This window comes from Musca autumnalis, unplaced genomic scaffold (assembly GCF_047663935.1).
Source record: "Musca autumnalis isolate F117 unplaced genomic scaffold, ASM4766393v1 scaffold_1, whole genome shotgun sequence".
Lineage (NCBI taxonomy): Eukaryota > Metazoa > Arthropoda > Insecta > Diptera > Muscidae > Musca > Musca autumnalis.
This window is the reverse complement of record NW_027411644.1, coordinates 173851933-173874701: the sequence shown is the minus strand read 5'-3', so window position 1 is coordinate 173874701 and position 22769 is coordinate 173851933. Positions and strand designations below refer to the sequence as shown.

General features: G+C 38.8%; 1 protein-coding gene across 22 annotated transcripts in view; it reads left to right on the top strand.

Annotated features, from left to right (window-relative positions):
- Positions 1–18422: 18422 nt before the first annotated feature.
- Positions 18423–22769, top strand: part of WASp (WASP actin nucleation promoting factor) — a 56402-nt gene continuing 52055 nt past the window's right edge. For 2 of the 22 annotated variants that reach the window (XM_073959016.1, XM_073959006.1), the window contains exons 1-2: positions 18579–19254; positions 20547–20861. In XM_073959016.1, coding sequence (XP_073815117.1) covers positions 20727–20861 — 135 coding nt within the window. In that variant the 5' untranslated portion in view covers positions 18579–19254; positions 20547–20726. Of the gene's footprint in view, positions 20862–22769 lie in introns of all 22 variants that reach the window. The other 20 variants (XM_073959025.1, XM_073959013.1, XM_073959023.1 and 17 more) reach the window with 19 other exon arrangements.

Below are 22769 nucleotides of genomic sequence, written 5' to 3'. Positions count from 1 at the left end.
TCATTTCTTCATCCATTTGTATGTTCCATCGAAGCTTAGGCCTGCCGATTCTGCGTGCACCGCCATGTGGCATGTATTCATACGCCTTTTTAGCGGGTTCATCATCGCTCATTCTCATGATATGGCCTAGCCAACGCAATCGTTGCATCTCGATACGTTTAACTATATTCATGTCTTTGTATAGCTTATATAGCTCGTGGTTCATACGACGTCGATATTCACCGTCAACGCAAATCGGCCTGTAGATCTTTCGAAGAATTTTCCTCTCAAACACACCAAGCACTGCCTTATCTGCTTGCGCAAGTACCCGTGCTTCGGAGCCATACATTAGCACGGGTAGTATCAGCGTTTTGTATAGTGTTATTTTTGTTTGACGAGATGTGGCTTTGTTTTTAAATTGCTTACTTAAAGCATAGAGGCATCTGTTGGCCAATACAATTCTTCTTATTTCACAACTGATGTTGTTTGTTGTGTTTATGGCAGTGTCGAGGTTGACGAAGTCTTTAACTACCTCAAAATTGTAGGTACCAACTTCCACAGTTGATCCGAGCTCTATGGACGCTTTGCGCGTCGACACCATCAATTTGGTCTTTTCGCCATTTACCGCCAGACCCACTTTCGCAGATTCTGCTTCGACCTTCCTAAAGGTATCATTTACTTCCTCTACTGATCGTCCCATGATGTCTAAGTCATCAGCATAGGCAAGTAACATGTGGCTATTGGTGTAAATTGTGCCATTTCTTTTGACATTTGCATCTTGTATTACCTTTTCCAACAAAATGTTGAATAGGTCACACTTGTCTGAAACCTCTTTTGGTAAAAAATTCTTCGGAGAGGTTCTTTCCAATTTTAACTGAGGACCTAGTATCAGTTAAAGTCATCTTACAAAGCCGGATGAGCTTTGCGGGGATAGCAAATTCAGACATTGCATGGAATACCTTTGATCGGAGGGGACTGTCGAATGCTGCTTTATAATCGACAAAAAGGTGAAATGTGTCGATCTGCATCTCTTGGGTCTTCTCTAGGATTTGCCGCAGGGTAAATATCTGGTCAATGGTGCCAGGTCTAAAGCCACATTGGTATGGTCCAATTATTTCGTTGACCATTGGCTTTAGTCGTTCGCACAATATCCCTGACACTATCTTATAGGCAATAGGGAGAAGACTTATGCCCCTATAGTTGGAGCATACAGTCTTATCTCCTTTCTTGTGGACGGGACATGGGATGCTCAGGTTCCAATCGTCGGGTACGCGTTCTTCCTGCCAGATGGTGCTAACTAGCTGATGCATACACCTTATCAGCGCGTCGCCTCCGGTTTTAAACAGCTCGGCTGGTAAGCCATCGGCTCCTGCTGCCTTATTATTCTTCAGTCGGTTGATTGCTGTTTTTACCTCATCTTGGCCGGGCGGTATACATTCTATACCATCTTCTGGGATTGGATCTGTGGTTTGGATTGGATCATCGCCTTCGCTACTATTGGATACCACAGATTGGAGAAATGTTCCTTCCATATCCTGAGCACGCTATCTGTATCTGTTACCAGATTACCTTGCTGGTCTCTACAGGAGGATGTGCCTGTACCAAAGCCCTCTGTTTGATGCTTTACTCTTTGGTAGAATTTGCGGACTTCATTCTGGCTCCTGTACATCTCGATTTTTCACACTCCCACTTTTCCATTTCTCTCTTTTTCTGGCGGAAAAGACGTTTCTCTTCTCTCCTTTTCTCCCAATATCTCTCTCGTGCGCTACGCGTTGCTACTGATTGTAAAGTAGCTCTATATGCCGCATTTTTCTCTTCGGTAGCAGCACGACACTCCTGGATGAATGTCTTCCATCTATCACAACATGATCAATTTGATTACTTGTTCTTTGATCTGGAGACAGCCAGGTGCCCTAATGAATATCGAGATGATTAAATTTGGTACTGCTAACTACCATGTTTTTTGCAGCTGCAAAGTCTATCAGCCTCATGCCATTGTCAGATGTTTCCCTGTGGAAAAATCGCCTAGAATGATTTTAATGTCAATGGCAGGGCAACGGTCATATGTTTCTTCTAAGCGCTCGTAAAATATATCTTTGGTCTGTTCGTCCTTTTCTTCAGTGGGAGCATGAGCGCAAATAAAGCTGATGTTGAAGAATTTAGCTTTTATTCGAATTGCAGCAAGTCTTTCATTCACTGGGGTGAAGCTGGATACCAGATGTTTTAGTCTCCGACTAACTACAAATCCGCAACCAAACTCATGCTTTACGTCATGGCAGCTATAATACAGTGCGTCACCTTTAGGTGTTGTTGTGACGCCTTTCCCAATCCATCGTATTTCGTATGGCAGTAATATCGGCCTTGTACTTTTCAAGTACGTCTGCCAATGCGAAGACTGCACCTTCTCTATAAAGAGTGCGAACATTCCAGGTGCAGATTCGCAGATCATGGTCCTTAAAACGTTTGCGAGGTTCGTCAACTTTAGAGGGGTTTGTTTTTCTTTTCTTTCGTGTTTTCATAGTAGGCTGTTTTTCTAGGGGAGGGTTACTAACCCGACGCCCAAACCCAAGTTTTTAACGTTCTTATGGGTGAACGCGCGGCACATGTTAGCTCACTACCTTTAACGGGTGTTAAAGGTAGTTCCCCAGGTGACACCACGGGGAGGTCAGTGTCCACTTGAGATGAAAGAGGGACCAAGATAAATCCTGGGCTTTGCCATGTTAAAACCGGTCAGGACCGTTCCTTGGTATCTTCCATCCCCTACGTCACCCTATAATATTTAAATGGAATAACTTTTATTCCATTTAAATATTGAAAAAGGTCCTACACAAACCACTTTTAATTTTTATGATAAATGAAATAAAGTTATATATAATATAAAATGATATGTATATGTATATATAATAATGCAGCGATAAAATTATTGAGAAACAAAAGGGGCAAATACATACGGTCCGTTGTGTGACGCGTTGCGCGTTGAAAACAACAACCACATGAAAATGTGTAAGTGATGCCAATTTTGTTCTTGATGTTTTCCTGTGGTTGTTGTAACGCGAAGCTCAACGGACCGTATGTGCCGCGGCCTAAACGGTTATGTTATTTTGGTTATGTCGTGTGCTCCTATACATTGTTTTTAGTTAAATATCGGATTACGGTGTGTTCGTTTATTCAATAATTTGTACAAATTTGTACAAGTCCAGTAACTTCTTGTAAACAGCCAATATCTTTTGCATTGTACTGAAGAGTAAACGAACAACATTCCGTAACAATTTGAACAAATTTTGAGTAAACGAACACACATAGTGACTATTCAATTTTCAAAAGTTCTGAAAAATAAAAAAATTTGCTCTGTTCCAGTACTGCAAGAATCTACTAATTTTTACTATTTTTTTCGATAACATAAAGGAAAAAATGTTATCGTAGTAAAAAGTAGTAGCTTCTTGCAGGTTCTGGAACAGAGCAATTATCTTCGCCCAAACAGGCAAAATTTCAAAAAAATAAAAAACAGGCTGAGCCTAGCTGGAATTTGAACCCGCGTCCTTGAAAACATATGGGAAAAAAATGTTGTCACGGCGTGTTAGTCGCAATTTCTCGGTACTCGATATGTAATCCTGAACGGGAGATTTTACTTCCGTTCTACATGAATTTTTGAGAAAGAAAAAGTGAGACTGCGCAAAGGTTATCCAGGTAGCGATCTCCTAGCTATCAGAGATCCCCCAACACGGGGGGTTATGCGTAATACTAGTGCCTATCGGTGTTTCAAGGTTTGCATTGGGGTACCTATAAACTGTATTTGAACGGAGCCTCGTTGATACATGGGCGAATCAAAGGGTAACAGACTTGGTTTGTCAAGCCCTTGCCGTGGTAAGGAGGCAATGCCACGGTTGACCTCTTGGATGCCTTGGCACCCTTAGTCTTCACTTCTACAAGTGCAACTACCTCCCTCTCAGTGACGATTAGGAACATTGACACGGACAATTCTTCCTCAATTTCCCCTAACACCTCGCACTGTGCTCCAACTAAGGGCGGGGATGACAGCCCGGTTTTGGACATCATCAACAATAGTCTAAACAGACACAGCAGGGAACTTCTCTCAAAAATTGAGGAAAATTTTCTCCCACTAAACAAGATGGAGAGCGAACAGGTCGACGCACAATGGTTCAGGAATCGATTTTCCTGGCCAAAAATCGAAATTTTGTTTTGTCAAAGATATTTAATTTCTATATGGGATTCGATAGTAAACATATTGAAACTAAGGAAACCAAAAAATTAGGCCCAAATATTGGAAGGTGTGGGCGTGGCGTGCCCCTAAAGACGAGCATTTTCCCCATTTTTGGGAAATACGTCAGTTTTGCAAATTTCTGGGGAAAGACGAAGCTATTTCTCTAAAACTATAACAGTTATTGTGTACATTGTTTTTTTGTAAGATAGGTAGGATTGTGGCCTTTAAAAATCGTTTTAGTAAATTACCGTAGCGTTTACACAACATGATCTATTTTATTTTTCCTCGGGTACCAAATTTTATGAAATTCCAAATTTAGTGGACTAGAACTTTTTTGGAACAACATGGAACAAAGTTCTGTTATCACAGAAAGATGCCCGAAAGTCTCGTCTTCCAGCCCATATATACTTTTGTACCCGTCCCGTTCCGTCCGTTTAACACTTTTTTCAGTTTATTGAAATTACATGGGTAAAAATGTGTGTTTTTCTACACTGTTTCCATATGAATTACAGTTTTTTGACACAAATTACAACTTTTTTGAGTATATAAGTTTTTATACGAGTTATATAAGTTTTATTAAAACCCAAGGAGAATTTTTTTAATTTTTGAAAAAAATTAAATTTTTTTGGTAAAATTTTTGTTTACAAATTTTTGAAAAAGAATTTTTTCGAAATTTTTTCGAATTTTTGTTTTTAGTTTTTTTGGTAATTATTTTGTTTATTTGTTGGTGTTTGACCATCTTTAATACAAGATATAAAAACCACAAAAACACTCATATTTTGATGAAAAATAGTTAAAAAACTCAAAAGTTTAACTTTGACCTTGAATTTCTCTGCAACTACCAGGCCGAACTTGAGAGAATATATCTCTATCCGTTCAAAAGTTACAGAATTTTGACCAGGAAAAAACGATTCTGAACCACTGTGCGACGATGTGAATGACTCAACTCTAACCAATGAGGAATGAACAATGGGTATTACTATTGTTGCCTCCATTGGTCAAGCTGAATTGCCACTTTTGCCTGACAAGGTCGTATCTCCAAACTGTACAGGTGGGGGGAAATTATCAGTGTTGGACGAATGCGACAAACCATTGCTTCCCAGACAGACCGCGGTGGATCAGGTTTTCGGAGAGAGTGACGCAACCATGGACGACATGGATGAGTCACAAAAACCTTCAACCTCTAAAAGCGCCGCGAGTAAAGAAGCAATGGACGGAAAAGACTATCGTTTTGCGATATCGTGTTGCAAAGGATTTGTCAAAAAGACCCAAAAGACATCACCGTAAGAGAATTTAAATTAATTCGGAAGAACCTAAAGTTTGTGACGAGGTTCGGAAGAAAATATCCTCACTTAACGATTAAAGATTTTCCAATTAATGAAATTCCCACGTCGTGTGAGGGAGGGAATCCTGTCGAAACTCACATGGAAGTGACGACAGAATGCCCCCGTGCTTTACCCGCAGCTAACATGGCTAAATCACAGCCCTTACAGGTTGTGAAGAAACCAAAAAGGTCAAAAACCAGGCCCAAAAAAACAGATGCCTCCCCACCCCCTCTGTTGCCCCTCCTTCAAAGCCCCTAAACAAGGTGATGGATGTGGGTCAGCTGAGGGCAGGGGGAAGCACGTCAAACGAGATGATGGGTCTGTGGCAGTGTCGGCATCTTCAAAGGCATCCTCAGCGGCTAATTCAAGAAGATGAGGTCTTCTGAGGAGCAACCTCCAGCTGCCAAGAAATCAACGCTGTCACAACCTATCAACTCATCTATCTCTGCTGTAACGGCTAACAAGGTTAGTGCAGGAGATAGCAACTGTGGAACCAAGAACTCCACAGCAGCTGTCACTTCGCAGAAACCTTGCGTGACGGTGGGGATCAAGGATAGTGTGAAGGACAACACAGGGAAGAACAATATTTCCACAGTTGTTGTAGTTTCACAACAAACCTTGTGAACCAGCTAGCAAGTCTCCTAACAAACCCTGCACATCCAGGCAAGGTGATAACGCTGTGCGACTGACAGTTCCGGATGACCTGAGAGTGGCCATCATTGACAAGGCTGACCCCAATGGGCGGATCAGTATGGGTCACTGGTTGCAAATCTAGGGTCATCTTAGAGACGTCCTCATCTCAGACTAGGTGGACCGCATCAAAGTGAAGCTCGTTGCTGAGATTCCGTGTGGGATGATCATTTCAGTATGGGTCCCTCCTCTATCCATGGATCTGGACAAAATGCTGAAGTTAGTAGATAAGCAGAAGGACGGTCTTCGGATGGAAAATTGGAGAATTCTCGGTTCTTATTCGAAGAACGTCGGTCTTGTCATCCGCTTTGCAACGGATGTCAGCGGGGAAACATATCGACGCAGTCGCGAGGGTGCTTAACATCGGATTAGGAAGGATATGCTTCAAAATCCTACCAAAGCACTAGTAGGAGGTAGGCAGAAGCAGCTCAGTGTGGTGCAGATTAATCTGCATCCTTGCTGCTGCCGAACTCCTTTTAGCTCTCTCGACCTCAAACATTGATATGGCTCTGATCGAGGAGCCTTATTGGTATAACAACAAGGTCGCAGGACTGAGCAATAACAACTACACTGTCCTCTCTGCCTCGAACGGAGACATGTGTAGTTGCAAAAAAGAGCTTAAATTAATGCTTCTCTCCAACTTCAGCAGGGGAGACATCACAACCACAAGGATAGACAGAGGGCATAGGAAACCCATTATAATGGCCTCTTTGTACATGCCTTACGAAGACCCCGACCACCTGGAGGCATCGTGAAGGAACTGATGGACGAAATGGGGAGCATAGGCCAGTTATTCAGGGATGTGATGCAAATGCTCATCACTTCCATTGGGGAAGTAGCGATACCATCACTAGGGGTGAGTCCATTTTCAAATTTATTTTATTAAATAATTTAAGAATCTGTAACAGGTGTACCTCACCTACTTTCCAAAACAGATCTATAAGGGAAGTCATAGACATCACTCTAACAAATATGGACGACACCGAATTTATTGACTGGAAGGTATCTGAAGAGTGTTCTTTTTCTGATCACAAGATGATATTCTTCAAAATCCCTATAACTATGGAGAGACAAAAACCATACAGGAATCCCAGTAGGGCAGACAGGAACAAGTACAATTCACCAACGACTTCGGCACAGAGCAGTCCCCAAAGGTTGTCTTCAGCAAAGGAAGTCAATGGAACTGTAAATGTCCTGAATAAGTCACTCCTGAGTTGCTATGAGGATTCCAGCCCAATTACCTACCCTGGGAAGAAATCTCAGCCGCTATGGTGGAATAAAGACCTGGCTATCCTCCGCAGGACAGCCAGGAAATCATATAATAAATCCAGTAAATCTGCTCTCAGTACAGATTGGGATGCCTATAGGGTTAAATTCAATAATTACAACAGTGAAATTAAGAAGGCTAAACAGAGATCTTGGGCCTGCTTCGCTGAGTCTATAAAAGGAGTTAACGAAGCTGCCAGGTTTCGTAAGATTCTATCCAAGGACCCCAAACCCATCGGTAGTATCAAACGGGAAAACGGCACGTGGACTAACTCTGGGACTCTAAATCTTTTGTCAGAGGTGCATTTTCCAGGCTGTACTGATCTTGATGGTGATTTACAGCAAACAGATTAAAATCAGGGCTGTACGGCACAGGACGAGCAACTGATTGATAGGTTGACCAGCATCCCAAGACTTAAATGAGCGATAGACAGCTTCCGGCCTTATAAATCCCCTGGACCAGCTGGCATTATACCGGCTATTCTGCAAAACGTGTCTGAATCGGTATTGGTAACCCTAAAGGTGGTATATAGGGCTTGCTTGCTCTGTCGTACATACCTAATTCCTGGAAGGAGGTAACGGTTACTTACATCCCTAAAGCTGGGAAGCTTAGGTAATGTGTGACTTTACCTAAAGACTATAGGTATATCAAGTCTTTCTTCCTTCCTCCTACAAATTCCAGAAAGACTACTTGACTACGATATTAAGTCTCAATTAGGCTCCACTATTATAAGCAACTCGCAGCATGCCAATATTAAAGGCAAGTCAGTAGATATATTGAGAGGAATATGGAGGGATCGGGCTTTACACTTGCAGCCTTCCTCGACAGGGGTTTGCAGGGGTACGCCACAGGGAGGAGTTCTATCACCCCTTCTTTGGCTCCTTGTAATACAAATTTCAACAAGCTAAGGATGAAGGTGGTAGCTTATGCGGACGATGTTATTATCCTCATTAGTGGCAAGTTCTTGCCTACCATATCAGACCATATGCAACGTGCTTTAGTGCAGCTGTCTAGCTGGACTCGCGCCAATGGACTGGGAGTGAATCCAGCTAAGACGGAACTTGTACTATACACGAAGAAGCGCAAACTTCCCGAATTCCGGCTACCAGACCTGGACAGAGTTTCCTTAGGACTTTCTTCGGAAGCCAAATACCTCGGTGTGATCCTGGACCAACGTCTAAGCTGGAAAAGGAACACTGAGGAGGGGGATTCTGGCACACTATTCCTGTAAGAATTCCAATGGCAAAATTTGGGGTCTCAGACCAAAGGTCATACACTGGTTGTATGAAACAGCGGTTCTACCCATACTTACCTATGGTGGGCTTGTCTGGTGGCATGCTCTCGGGAATAGTGCACTTCTGTCCAAACTATCAAGTGATCAAAGAGCCGCATCTCTGCTCGTTTCTGGGGCTATCAGAAGCACACCTCAAGCCACCTTGAATGTGATACTTGATCTCCAACCTTTGAATATCCTGACTCATTTCCAAGCGGCGAGGACGTCTTTAAGGCTCAGAGAGACTGGAGTGTGGCAGTGCTCACAATTTGGACATGCAAAGGTCCTATTTCCTTTTAATGAACTACTTGAGTTCAGTGGACTTAATCACATTAGTGACTACATACCCACTGCACTCAACTTTAATCCAATAAACGTGACAATTCCTAGCAGGGATGCTCTACTTTATGTACGTGATATCGTTGTTCTTTGCTGGGTTCCAGAACGCAGTGATATAGCGGGGAACGAAGAGGCAGATGAACTAGCACGGGGTGGCTCTCAGTCGACGGACTTACCAGTAGAGTCATCTATCAGACCACCAAATTGCTACTACTTCCGGAAACTTCGTGGTTTCTTTCATAAGAAATCAGGGCAAAGATGGCAAAAGGAACCTGATTGCAGGATATCCAAGGCAATCTGGCCGAACTACTCTCAATACAGAACAAACTCCCTTTTTTCACTTAATAAGTTAGGGATAAAAACCACTGTTGGACTTATTACCGGTCATAGCAAGGTCAGATCCGTAACTTCAAGATGGGACAACAGTAGTGCAGACTACTGTAGGCTATGTCAAGATCCAGAGGAAAAAGCTATGGTCGAACATCTACTGTGTAGGTGCTCCTCGCTTTTTACGAGGAGACACCGATTATTTGGTAGATATGAGATAAATACTCTGACTTTCTTCTCCGACATACAGTTAGGGACAAAAGTTTACATACACCCCATAAATCTTGGGTTTTAGGGTAAGAAATGATTTTTTATGAAATTCCGAGTATGCAGTTTTATTTCTTCTCAATAATAAACAATATTTAATACAACAAAAGTATATTCCATAATACAAATAACGGTAAATTTTACAAAAACCAAAAAATGATAGGGACGAAAGTTTACATACACCCCAAGGAAATATGTGTATTACCTTAAAATTTATGGAATTAGCAGCAAAATTTACACATTTTATTGTTTTGGCGAATGTCTCTGGGTGTCTGAAATATATTTTGGATATAATAAATAAATTTAAGGGGTTAAATCATGGTAGAACAAGTAAAGGTAGCAGCAATACCCAGCTGACTGAACTGGGCTGTAGTCTTAAGGGGTGAGTACATAAGCTGCCTTGCCTGCTTACCTTGCTTGCTTCTGATAAAAGAAGAAAAAAGAAAAGGGCAACCTAGTTCGAAATTTGCTCGGCCTTCTTTATTCTTTTATTTTTATTATGTCAGAAATGAAGCAGGAAAGCAAGGCAATCAGGCAAGGCAGCTTATGTACGCAGGCGTTAAGTGTCAAATTCCATACGACATTTTATATATTTATTTCTATGTTCGATGTATATTAGGGATATATATTCTTTGAAGAACAAATTTATTCATCAGAAAAAAAACTATTTCCCATAAAGACTCCTTCATATCATTGACATGTAACCTCCTCCAGATCCGAACGACATGCCGCACACTGCTTCATTTCTGACATAATAAAAATAAAAGAATAAAGAAGGCCGAGCAAATTTCGAACTAGGTTGCCCTTTTCTTTTTTCTTCTTTTATCAGAAGCAAGCAAGGTAAGCAGGCAAGGCAGCTTATGTACTCACCCCTTAAGACTACAACTGGGCTGTGGTTGTCTCGAAAACTAATTTGCAACCCGATGCACTCATAAGTTTAGCAAATATAGCGATTATAAAATAATAGGCCCCGAAATTCGTCTACAAATATATAGAATTTTGGACCACGGGACATTCCTGAACATTTTCTGAATATTAGGTTCAGGTATATAGCGTTTAACAGAAAGGCATGAAGAAGGTACCCCACCTCTTCCGAAATTCATAATATATACATAACAACGGCAAACATTGAGCTTTTGTCGCAAATTTTAGGGAAATCCCTTCAGTAGTATTGGAGATATGACATATTAAAAAAACAGGCTTGGTCGGGCCTATAGGCCCTAAAGAAGTACCTAGATTGTAGATTAATCCGTAAATTTTTAATCCGATACATGCATAATTTTTGCAAATATAACGTTTTTTAAAAATATCACATAGGGGAGGTACCCCGCTCCCTCTGGAATTCAATAAAATATGTAACCTGTTTTCGGGAGGCGTGGTAAACTTTTCTTTCCAAAAAACCTATGTTGGGTCATGACAGCATTTGATTTTTATTCATAAAGGTAAAGCGTTTTTTTCAAATATGCCCCCTTCAAAATTCAAGAAAATATGCCCGTACATTCCCTGTCATTTTCAGGAAAATCGGTTCAGTAGTTTTGTAGATGTAACATATTTTAAAAAGTGGGTGTGGTCAAGTCTTTGGATCCTAAAAATGGGTAAGGTCTTCCGAAATAGATACATTCGTAATTATTGTAAATAAAAATTTTTAAAAAAGTAGGGTATAGAGGAAGTACCCCGCCCCTTCCGAAATTCAACTGAATTTGTAGCATATTTTAAGCGTGGGCCATCTTTGTACATTCCCTTGCAATTTCAGGAAAATCGGTTCAGTAGTTTTTGTAGAAATGATAAAAATTTTAAATTGAAAAAAGTGGGCGTACATTTTCTTTGCATAAAAAATATCGAAATCGGTCCAGCCGTTCTCAACTGATGGCATGACCAACGAACGACATTTGATTTTTATTTTGAAAGATTTAAAAGTTTAGACAAATCGCGATTTCCTTGAAAATCACTTCAGTAGTTTTGTAGATATAACCTAATTAGAAAGTGATAGTGGTCGGATCTTAAGTCCCAAAATAAGTACGTAAGGTTGGAGACACAATTGCCATTGACTCGTAAATAAATTCCGAAACCGATACATTCGTATTTGTTGCAAATATTGCATTTTTACAAAAATAGGGCATAGGGGAAGTACCCGCCCGATTCGAAAGTTAAAAAATATGTAGCCTATTTTTATCGGGGACCAACCCTGTACATACGCTGAAAGTTTCAGGAAAATCGATACAGTAGTTTCGTAGATATAACATATTTAAAAAAGTGGGCGTTGTCCAGTCTTAATGCCCTAAATAAGCACGTATGGTCGGAGACACAATCGCCATTGACTCGGAAATTGATTTTCAAAGCGATACATTTGTAATTGTTGCAAATATTGCATTTTTACAAAAATAGGGCATAGGGGAGGTACCCCGCTCGATCCGAAATTCAACCAAATATGTAGCCTATTTCAACAGGGGGCCATCACTCTACGTTCCCTGAAAATTTCAGAAAAATCTGTTGAGTAGTTTCGTAGATATAACATATTTATAAAAGTGGGCGGAAAAGTGGGCGTGGCCAATTTTTCTTTGCATAAAAACCTAAACTGGACTATGACTAACATTTCCACAAAAAATTATCCAAATCGCTCCAGCCGTTTTCAACTGATTCAATTACCAACAAACGACAATTGAGTTTTATATATAAAGATTTCTATGTTCGATGTATATTAGGGATATATATTCTTTGAAGAACAAATTTATTCATCAGAAAACAAAAAAAAAACTATTTCCCATAAAGACTCCTTCATATCATTGACATGTAACCTCCTCCAGATCCGAACGACATGCCGCACACTAAAACACCGCTTATAGAGGCGGTACAATATTTGTTAATATGTATGGTATTTTGTTGCCATACTGAACGTCTAACCTTTGGACATACTTGTACAGTATCGAGCTTCACGATCTGCATTGAGGCTTAAAGAGCTAAATCTGTGGCGTGGTTCCCATCTTGGACATGCTAGTGTTCTACAGCGGACTTGTAGCCAGATTGCACTAAGAGCCAGGGGAGATGAGACTGACTACATCTCATCAAGCCTGGACTTTGACACAGCTGACGTACTAATCCCCGACAGGAGTGAGTGGACACGAGGCAGACCACTTCCCGACAGCCTGTCGATCTTCACCGATGGATCGAAGATGGAGGAAGGCACGGGATCTGGTGTGTTCTGTGAAGAATTAGACATCAGGAACTCATATAAGCTTAATGACAACTGTAGTGTTTTTCAGGCAGAAGTTTTTGCGGTTTTGAAAGCCTTAGAATTAATAGTGGGAATGACGGACCTTATAGATAAGGCAGTCACTGTTTACGTGGACAGTCAAGGCTGCCCTAAAAGCGTTAGGGTCATACAGTATTAAATCCAGGATTGTTCAAAGATGCAGGTCTCTCTTAAAAACATGTAACATAGTTGTTAGGTTTTGTTGGGTTCCAGGGCATTGCAATGTTGAGGGAAACGAGATAGTTGATGAACTGGCTAGAAGAGGATCCCAATCCTCGGACCTCACGGTAGAGGATAGTGTCAAGCCACCTCTCTGCTTCTTCCTCGACAAACTCAGTAAGCTCTACGCATAGTTGTTAGGTTTTGTTGGGTTCCAGGGCATTGCAATGTTGAGGGAAACGAGATAGTTGATGAACTGGCTAGAAGAGGATCCCAATCCTCGGACCTCACGGTAGAGGATAGTGTCAAGCCACCTCTCTGCTTCTTCCTCGACAAACTCAGTAAGCTCTACGCAGAGGAAACCGTTAAAGTTTGGCAGGATGTGCCTGGTTGCAAGGTATCTAAGTCAATCTGGCCGGTTATCTCATGGCGTAGAACTTCGTCCCTCCTCTCGCTGTGCAAATCGGAAATCAGAACCGCTGTGGGGGTAATAACCGGTCGCTGCGGAATAAGATCCATGACTTGCAAGTGGGATGGCAACAACATTGAGTACTGTAGGTTATGTGAGGATGAGGAGGAAACGGAGACAATCGAGCACCTTCTATGCAGATGTCCTAGACTGATGGTCAAAAGACATAGACTATTTGGTGAACATGTGATTGAATCTCTTTCCTACTTCGCCTCTATTGACCCCACAGTGTTGGTGGTTTACTGCAAGAGCCTTAAGATGCTCTGGGGCAGGCCAACACAGACCTAAAACCATTAGTAACTAAATCGTAGTTAGCTACTAAATCATCTTCCCTCTTTAATTAACCTGAATTCTCCAATACAGTCACTAATCATTCTCTAATTATTCTTACTCTTCTCTCTTGTCATACCAACTTCCGCTTCCCTTCCTGTCCAACCTTTCCAACCTAATCACTTTCCTCCCACACAGCACACACACCAACAGAGATATATCATCATCCACGGGCACACAGCACCACACAGCTCTATCCACAACAGGCACCTCATCACTTGTCCTCCACATCACCAATACCTTCACATACACTATCATCATCTAAATAGCCACATATCATCATCTACATATATATAACATATCTCCTTGTCATCACCTGAATGCACAAATCACCATATAACCATCAGCTACACATCATCACCAGCTAGAAGCACAGCACATCAACAGACTTATATTATCACCCACAGTCACACAGCACCACATAGCTCTATCCACAACAGGCACCACATCACTTGTCCTCCACACCACCTTTATCTTCACATCAGTTACATATCATCACCAACCTACAACTCAACCAACATCAACACACACAGCCATATCCAGCATCTACAATCAAATAGCCCAAACCACACAACACACATCAATACAACATCTTCCACCTCTACAACACACATAATTTTAATAGTTTGGATGATCACAATGGACCTCAAGGTCTCCGAGTGGAGTAGCTGTCAACATGGCAGCTGCGCAACCTAACCTAACCATGGTATTTTGTTAAACTTGAAAAGAATAAAGCCCTAATAAACTTCTGCTTCTTTGATTTCAAGAACAAAAGATTGAACCAGCTTCTCCTTTTTCAATGAATTTCCAGCGACCCCAAACATTTTTGCAAGAATTCTACTTTCTGCGAGAAATTATGCATTTAGTGGAATGATGTGGAAACATTCAAATTGAAAATGTAACGCATTTTCATTCATGTTTTTCAAAATATTCATTCAAATGTGAAAAATTATTAGTTTTTTAAATTCATTTTATCAAAAAATTGTAAAAATAGTACACAATAGTACTATTTTGCAGGTTCTGGAACACAGCTATTTTGTTATTGTTCATGTTCTTTTGTTTTCAACACATTTCAGTTATTATCTCACTTATTTTTACAAAAATTTCAAAAAATTTGTTAATCCTACCATGATACAATAAGAAGGTAGCAGCAACTGCCGTTTTTGGTAACATAAGTTGTCAAAATTAGGCATAAATTCAATGCAATTGACACATTATGTTACCATCAGCTGGGCTGATAATGCTACCTTCTTATTGTATCATGGATGTGTGATACCAAAAAATAAGCGTCCTATTGAAGAAATAAGCTAAGCAGGAAAATTAAGCTAAGAGCTGACTGTGTTCTCACCGTAAGGCGGAAGTTTAGAGTCTAAACTTTTGACTATGGAGGATTTAGCAAATCCAATCGATTTAAGTTGTCATTTTTATATAATATAGTGGTCTGTTCCAGTACTGCAAGAATGTACTCATTTTTACTATTTTTCGATAACATAAAGGAAAAAAACGTTATCGTAGTAAAAATTAATAGCTTCTTGCAGGTTCTGGAACAGAGCATTTATGTCAAATAAATCGAGGTAATTCTCCTAAACATGTTATAAGTGTATAGTCTTAAACGCCGTACACATTACAGCTTTTTTGTCGGGTTAACCTTCTTTGTGAGGATTTATTTGACATATAACCAATGGAATTGACATTTGAAACCCAGTGGGATGGTTAAATCCGATTATATATACACGTAGTATTATATTATTATGTTCTTACATCTTGTCTTTAAAGTAAATTTTTGTTATACCTTACTTTAAGAAAAGTAGGGAATAAAGTTCACATTACCAGAGATTTATTACATCTGCAATTTAAAATAAATGTTACATTTTGTAAAAATATGGCTCAAATCTGATTGTTTGCTTTGAATTTGCTCTCAATTTTTTCTTGTTTTTGGTAAAGAATACTCTCGGGCGCATATTAAATTCTAAATGGTACCCAAAGTTCTTTTTAATTTATCTGACACTTATTCTTAAAGCAAACATGTAAGAATAAAAACCGAGTTATATGTCCGAAAACGACTAAAATGTAATTACCGAAAGGATGTAATAATGGGCCTATGTATAGTCTATTGTATGAAAATGACAATTTAAATCGACTGGGGTTGTTAAACCAAGCATAAGGCCTGTTCGATAACTTTGCAAGTAAAAAGTATTTGCAAGTTCTTGCAACTATTTGCACGTACTTCTCACTTCACTTTTATTGAACAAGTTTGTTATCGAACAGCATTTTGTAAAATGGTCTGTTCCAGAACCTGCAAGAAGCTACTATTTTGTACTACGATAACATTTTTTCCTTTATGTTATCGAAAAAAATAGTAAAATTAAGTGGGGTTCAGACGATCAGTTTTGACTGACAGCTTTGCTCAAATAATCGGTTGCTTGCCAGTGTGGTCGTTCATTTTTGTCAGTCATCAGTAGTGGGATTCTGTAGCTCATTTTTGCTGTTACCGACAAAAATCGGTAAAATTAAATCGCAAAATTATGACTAAAAATATAAAGAAAAGTTGGCATCACTGTTTGTGTCAGTAGAGGCTAGCGACTACTTTTTATTCATCGTTAACTTACCGAAAAATTTCGTTAATTATCGAAATTATAAGCATTTTAATTTTACCGACAATTATCGATAACAGCAAAAATGAGTTACAGAATCCCACTACAGGCAACCACAAAATTTTTTGTGGATGTTGGACAGTCAGCTGTTGGTTGTTTGTTTGTTTGACCGTGTGAATGAGACCACGTCAGTCAAGGAAAAAATTAGCAGAGTAAATATCAAATAAAATTTAAAACAGTCGTGTGTTTTTATTAATTTGATTGATTATTATTGCAAATAAGAGATAAAAATAGCAGACAAAAATCTTTTCCTTCATTTTAATATCGGCCAAGCAAAAATTTGCAGACAAACATGGACAACGAAAATGAATTTTTAAAGAAATTTTTATGTTGCTACGAAATGCAAAGGTGCCTCTGGGACCAGTCCAGAATATATGATGCGCGACATTAAAACAAAAGCATATGGAGAACTAATAAATGTTATGAAGAAATACAAATAGGATTATAAATACAATAAGGATTATAAGGATTATTCTATTGACGACGTCAAGAAGAAAATAAACGTAATCCGCTCATCGTACAGAAGGGAATTGAAAAAAAAAATAAAGCAATCTGAATCTTCTGGAGCTGGAGTAGACAGTGTTTGGCTCAGAATCTCGAATTTCTTTTAAAATATTCACATGTGAATATTGTTTTCGGGAGGCTATCCATTTTCTTACCCATTTCCTTCTTCTTGTCACTTTATTTTCTTCCTCTACAAGCAAAACTGACAGTCATCGAGGTCTATTTCGTGAATATCAAAGCCTAATTGAAAAATTTCTTTTATATTCTCTAAATAACACCGTAAATATTGTATTTCAAACGTTTTTAGCGCAATAAAATTTGTTATTTGCCAGAAAATTGTCCTTAAAGTACGTTGACTGTCAGTTTTGACTGTTAGTGTGTACTCCCCTTAAAAGCGAAATGATCAAAAATGCACATCCAATCTTTTTGTCATCCATATTTATTAATAAAATTTGTTATTTATATGATTTTATAGCTATGTGAACACAGTAATTTTTCAACTTGACTGTTGGTTTGTCATCCAACTTGAATGACTGTTTGGCCGCTACGAACAGCACAACAAAACTGAAGCAATCGATATTTGACCAAAAGCTGTCAGTCAAAACTGTAGTGGGATTCTGTAACACATTTTTGCTGTTACCGACAAAAATCGGTAAAATTAAATCGCAAAATTATGACTAAAACATAAAGGAAAATTGGCATCGCTGTTTGTATCGGTAGAGGCTACCGACTACTTTTTATTCATCGTTAACTTACCGAAAAATTTCGTTAATTATCGAAATTATAAGCATTTTAATTTTACCGACAATTATCGATAACAGCAAAAATGAGTTACAGAATCCCACTACAGATCGTCTGAACTAGAGCTGGCAAACCATCGATATTCCCAACATTAGATATTTTCGATATAATGTTTTAAAATATCGATTGCTATCGATATTATCGTTAAGTTGTCATCGCCATTATTTTGGAGATGAAAATGGCGGAAATGTCAATGATTTTCTTGAAATTATGCTAAAGTAGTTCACAGAAATGTAAAGGAGAATAAACAAATGCTTCTAATTTATTAAAAATAATAAAAAAATAAATTTTATTTTACCGAACATTGTGTACGTGTGACTACGGACTTACTTTCTTACACACACATAACCGAAAAGCCGTGAAATTTCTATTTATTTCAATGGATTTTAGGTTAGGGGTTTTTATTCCGATAATATCGATAGACAAAACTATCTATCGATATTGAATTTTTAAATAACAATCGATATTATCGATAGTGCCATCGATTTTTTGCCAGCTCTAGTCTGAACCCCACTTTAGTAGATTCTTGCAGTACTGGAACAGACCAAAAGTTTATACAAACTTTTGAGTTATCGTACATACCTACCGAAAGTCGACCATGAGAAGTCGAAATTTCGATTTTCACCTTAACCAATAGTCGACTACGATATTTCGACTTTGCACAAAATAAACTCGACTAATCGATTAATCGAAAGTCGACTTGCGTATTCCTTTGACTGGCTGTCATTCATATTCATTTTGTCAAGAAAAAAGTGAGAAAATTTGGTGTGGAAAAAATCAATAGAAATATTGATTGATTTTATTATAAAAATAACAAAGAAAATATTCGAAAAATACATACCAATATCAGTCTGAGAATTTGGCAAATTGTGTTATAAAAAATAGGTTGCAAATCGGAGATAAATGTAGAAATAAAACAGAAGTGTGAAGTAAAGTTGGAAGTTGGGGCATAAAACTGAAAACTGTGTGTGTGGAGAAAAACAAACAGAGACAATTAAAAAAATAATTTTTGGCAAAATAAGAAACAACAAAAATATGGCACAAAAGTGAAATTTTGCAAAGAAAAAAAGCCAACACTGAATAAAACTAATATCAATTAAGTGAATTAAAAGCCAAGAAAGGGGAAATAAGATTTTTGTTGTACTCTTCTTTTCTTCTTATTTTTTGCTGTTGTGAAGAAGAGCTTAACATTAGTGTTGAGAGTGACGTTAGTTGTCCGGGGCCGTGTATGTCTATGTGTGAATGTTTGTTCGCTTTTTATCGTTGTGCTGTGCTTATTTTTTTGTGTGTCAAAGCAGAGTGAATATTCAAGATAGATTCCAAAATAAAAACATTATCACCTTGAAATCGCATTACACGATACTGTTTTTGTCTAAACGCGCTGTGAAGAAAATAGAGGTAGCAAGTTAGTCAGTCTCACACAGTCATCCATCGTCTGCAAAAATTAATCATTTGCCGCATTTACCCCCCACCGTCCCCCTTGCTGTCATCCTACCTTTCTATTATTCATTGATTGATCGCGCAAGGAAAATCGTAGCAAAGAATACAGGTGCGGTGCTGTAGCTGTCACCAATAACACCTTATTTTGTTGGACATTTTGCTGGAAATGTGATTAATATATTTATCGCTTTGTTATCATATCTTGGCGAATAAAGCAACAAATCAAACAAAAATCTACTCCACACTTATAGTCCTTCATTATTATCACCGTTTTAGCTTTTGGGCGAATCGAACGAACAATTAACATTGGTTTGGTTTTGTTGCTGCTGGTGACTCAACAGCTGCTTCTCGGTCAGTCATACATACAAATATCGCCTCTCGCTGTCGGTCGTTGCTGTAAAATTGCTGCTGTTGCCCTGACATTTTTTGGTTTTTGTCAACGTTGTTGATTGTACAACAACAATAAATACACCAATTACAACAATAAACACCATCATCAATATCATTTCAATTCAGGCCCAGTTTGAAAAACAAAACAAAAAGAACAACAACATCAGTCTCATTATTAGCTTTGCTACTTTACATTTGCTTTGGCTTAGCTACAACAACAGCTGTTTTTGTTTGTTGCGGTTTGTTACATTCTTCTTCGTCTCTTCTACATCACCTCGCAACCTGCAAAAAAAATCACCAATCCCCATTAAAGCTTTCGTTGTTGTTGTCATTGTGGCTACTTTTACAATTCATTCACAAAAAAAGAAGTAGCAAAATAAAAAACCAAGCCCCAAACACACACCACCATCTCTCTGTCATTTGCCTGCATCAACATTTGTGAGTGCATTGATTGGATCCCTCTCTTGATGGCCTTTCTCTTGCTCTCACAAACAATTTACATTGGAAATGTCAATTGCAATTAGCAGCAGCATCATCATCATGTATTGGCGGCATAGAAAAGAGAGTTGCTCCATATTTTGTAATTGATGGGTGGTATGAAAAATAGCAGCAGAATCCCCCCAAAAAATAGAAGCAAAACTATCAACCAACAACAACAAAATTGAACACATCCATCATTTGAATGGGAATCTGGCCATTATTTTCGTTTTAAACATCATTCTCATATGCATCACATTTATGGAATAATTTGCAACTTGGCCTCTAACTACGCTAGAAAAAGCAACAACAACAAAAAAGAATTTTTATTTAATTCAATAATAACAAATTTTGCCTTCCGCCCGTTTTTTATACGAAAACAGCAATCCATCTATAATACGAAAGAAACCCTCACATGTTCGACAAATGTTTTAGTTGTGTGGAAGTGTTTTTTTATCATATCAAAATATTTTTAAGCAACATTCGTGTGTGCGCGCCTAATTCTAATTTAATTTAATAATATCAACAAAAACAACAACAGCGGTAACAAAAGAAAAGCTCAAATGAGCAGAAACATGCGACAACAGGATGGGGGTCATGGCGGACCAGTCATGCGACGCAAACCCAATGCTCCAAGTTCTTTATTGACCCATGAAGAAAATGAAGCTGTCTTTCGTATGGTCGGCGAAAAATGTCAGGTGAGTGAAAAATATAATTGCAAGTTTCTTTTGGAATTTTAAATGTGAGTTTTTACTTTTAAATATTTTAAGGTAATGTTAAGGGATAGTCACAAAATACATGGTTGCAAAAGGGTAACTTACATACATAATAAACTAGACCACTTCCCATTGGAATTCACCAAGGAATATCACCATCAGACAACGAAGCCGACCGATTTTTTCGGCTCGCTCGCTTACGTCTGTGCAAGACAATCGGCGGCGGCGCGCCGACTTATTTACCGACTCGCGGCTAAATTTCAGCTTAGTTAACATGTCGTTTAAACATAGTCCCGGTACACACTAGAATGAATTTCATTAAAAAATTTCATGAAATTAGGTGTTCTTAAATCGAATTCCCCAGCAATTTTATGATTTTACTCTACTATGGACGTCGATCTAGAGACGCATAATTTCATATCAAAATTTCAATGAAATTATTGTAGTGTGGCCCGGGACCTACAGAAATTTAATAAAATTACTAAGAAAGCAAAGTCCCAATTTACATTAGGCGAGTTTACTTGCGGCAATTGTCAGTTTGTAGGTGAGAGAGGGGACTGAGAGGCAAAGGGTTACCATATGCCTCACCTCTCTCTCCATCAAACTGACAATTGTCGCAAGTAAACTCGCCTAATGTAAATTGGGACAAAATGTCATTTCTTGAATAGGATCGTTTCAAGAATAAAAATATTATTATTTTTTAAGCCGGTTAACCGACCCAATAACCGGTTTTTTCGGTGGCTTATCTTTCCTTTACCGACCCACCGCAGAAAATTAAAAAAACAAGTGTGAAAAGGCTATAGTCGGTACGGGGCCGACTATGTGATACCCTACACCACTACTTCTGTCGTTTCACTCGAAAACATATCTTTTAGTCCCGGGCCACACTAGAATAATTTCACTGAAATTTTAACATGAAATTATGAGTCTCTAGATTGAGTTCCATAGTAGAGTAAAATCATGAAATTGCTGTAATGGGGAATTCGGCCTAAGAACACCTAATTTCATGAAATTTTATAATGAAATTCACGATAGTGTGGACCGGGACTTAGGGAGAAACGAAAGTTTTCACCTATCTGGCTTTTATACCAAATGACTTAAGGCGAACTGAACCAAAATAATTAATATTTAATTTTATATTTGACTACTATCGACATCACCAACATTAATATGCTTCTATCTCTGTGAGAAAATTTCGTGATGAGCGATCAAAATTCCGGCCTGTAGTGTGATTGCAGAAAAAGTGGAAAAAAGGGATGCATTACTATTATATGCCCACCTACGCCAACCTTTGCATAATTTTAAAGATGCGATTTTCTACTTTCTTTTAGAAAGTTCCCAAAGGTGAAATTTTTTTCTTTCATTGCCAGGTTTTGCTTTTTGTATACCACTTATAGACGCTGAAATATTTGCTTTGGAATAAAATATTGACTTTTTCTCCAAATAAATTTTTTGCTCATTCCGACCCCTAAATATTATCCAACCATCACCAAAATCAATAGGCTTCTTCCCCTCCGGGACCACCATCAACATCCAAAATTTCGTGACGATCCCATCAAAATTGCGATCTGTAGCGTGATTACAAGGTTTAGATGAACAGACGGACGGACTGACGGACGGACACACATAGCCAGATCGACTCAGCTCGTCGAGACATTAATTTTGGTATATATAAGTATGAGTCTATGACCATTATTTCGATGCGTTACAAACTTTTTGGCCAAAACCAACTTATAATACCCTCCCCACATAGTGGTGTAGGGTATAAAAATTACCACAGATAGTGTTTTTTATCCCGATTCCAATGATGTATTGCTTTTGTTGCGGAAAAGTATACTTCCCTAGATATGGGCCTCCAAAGTTCCACAAAGGCCCTAGTATAATATGTTG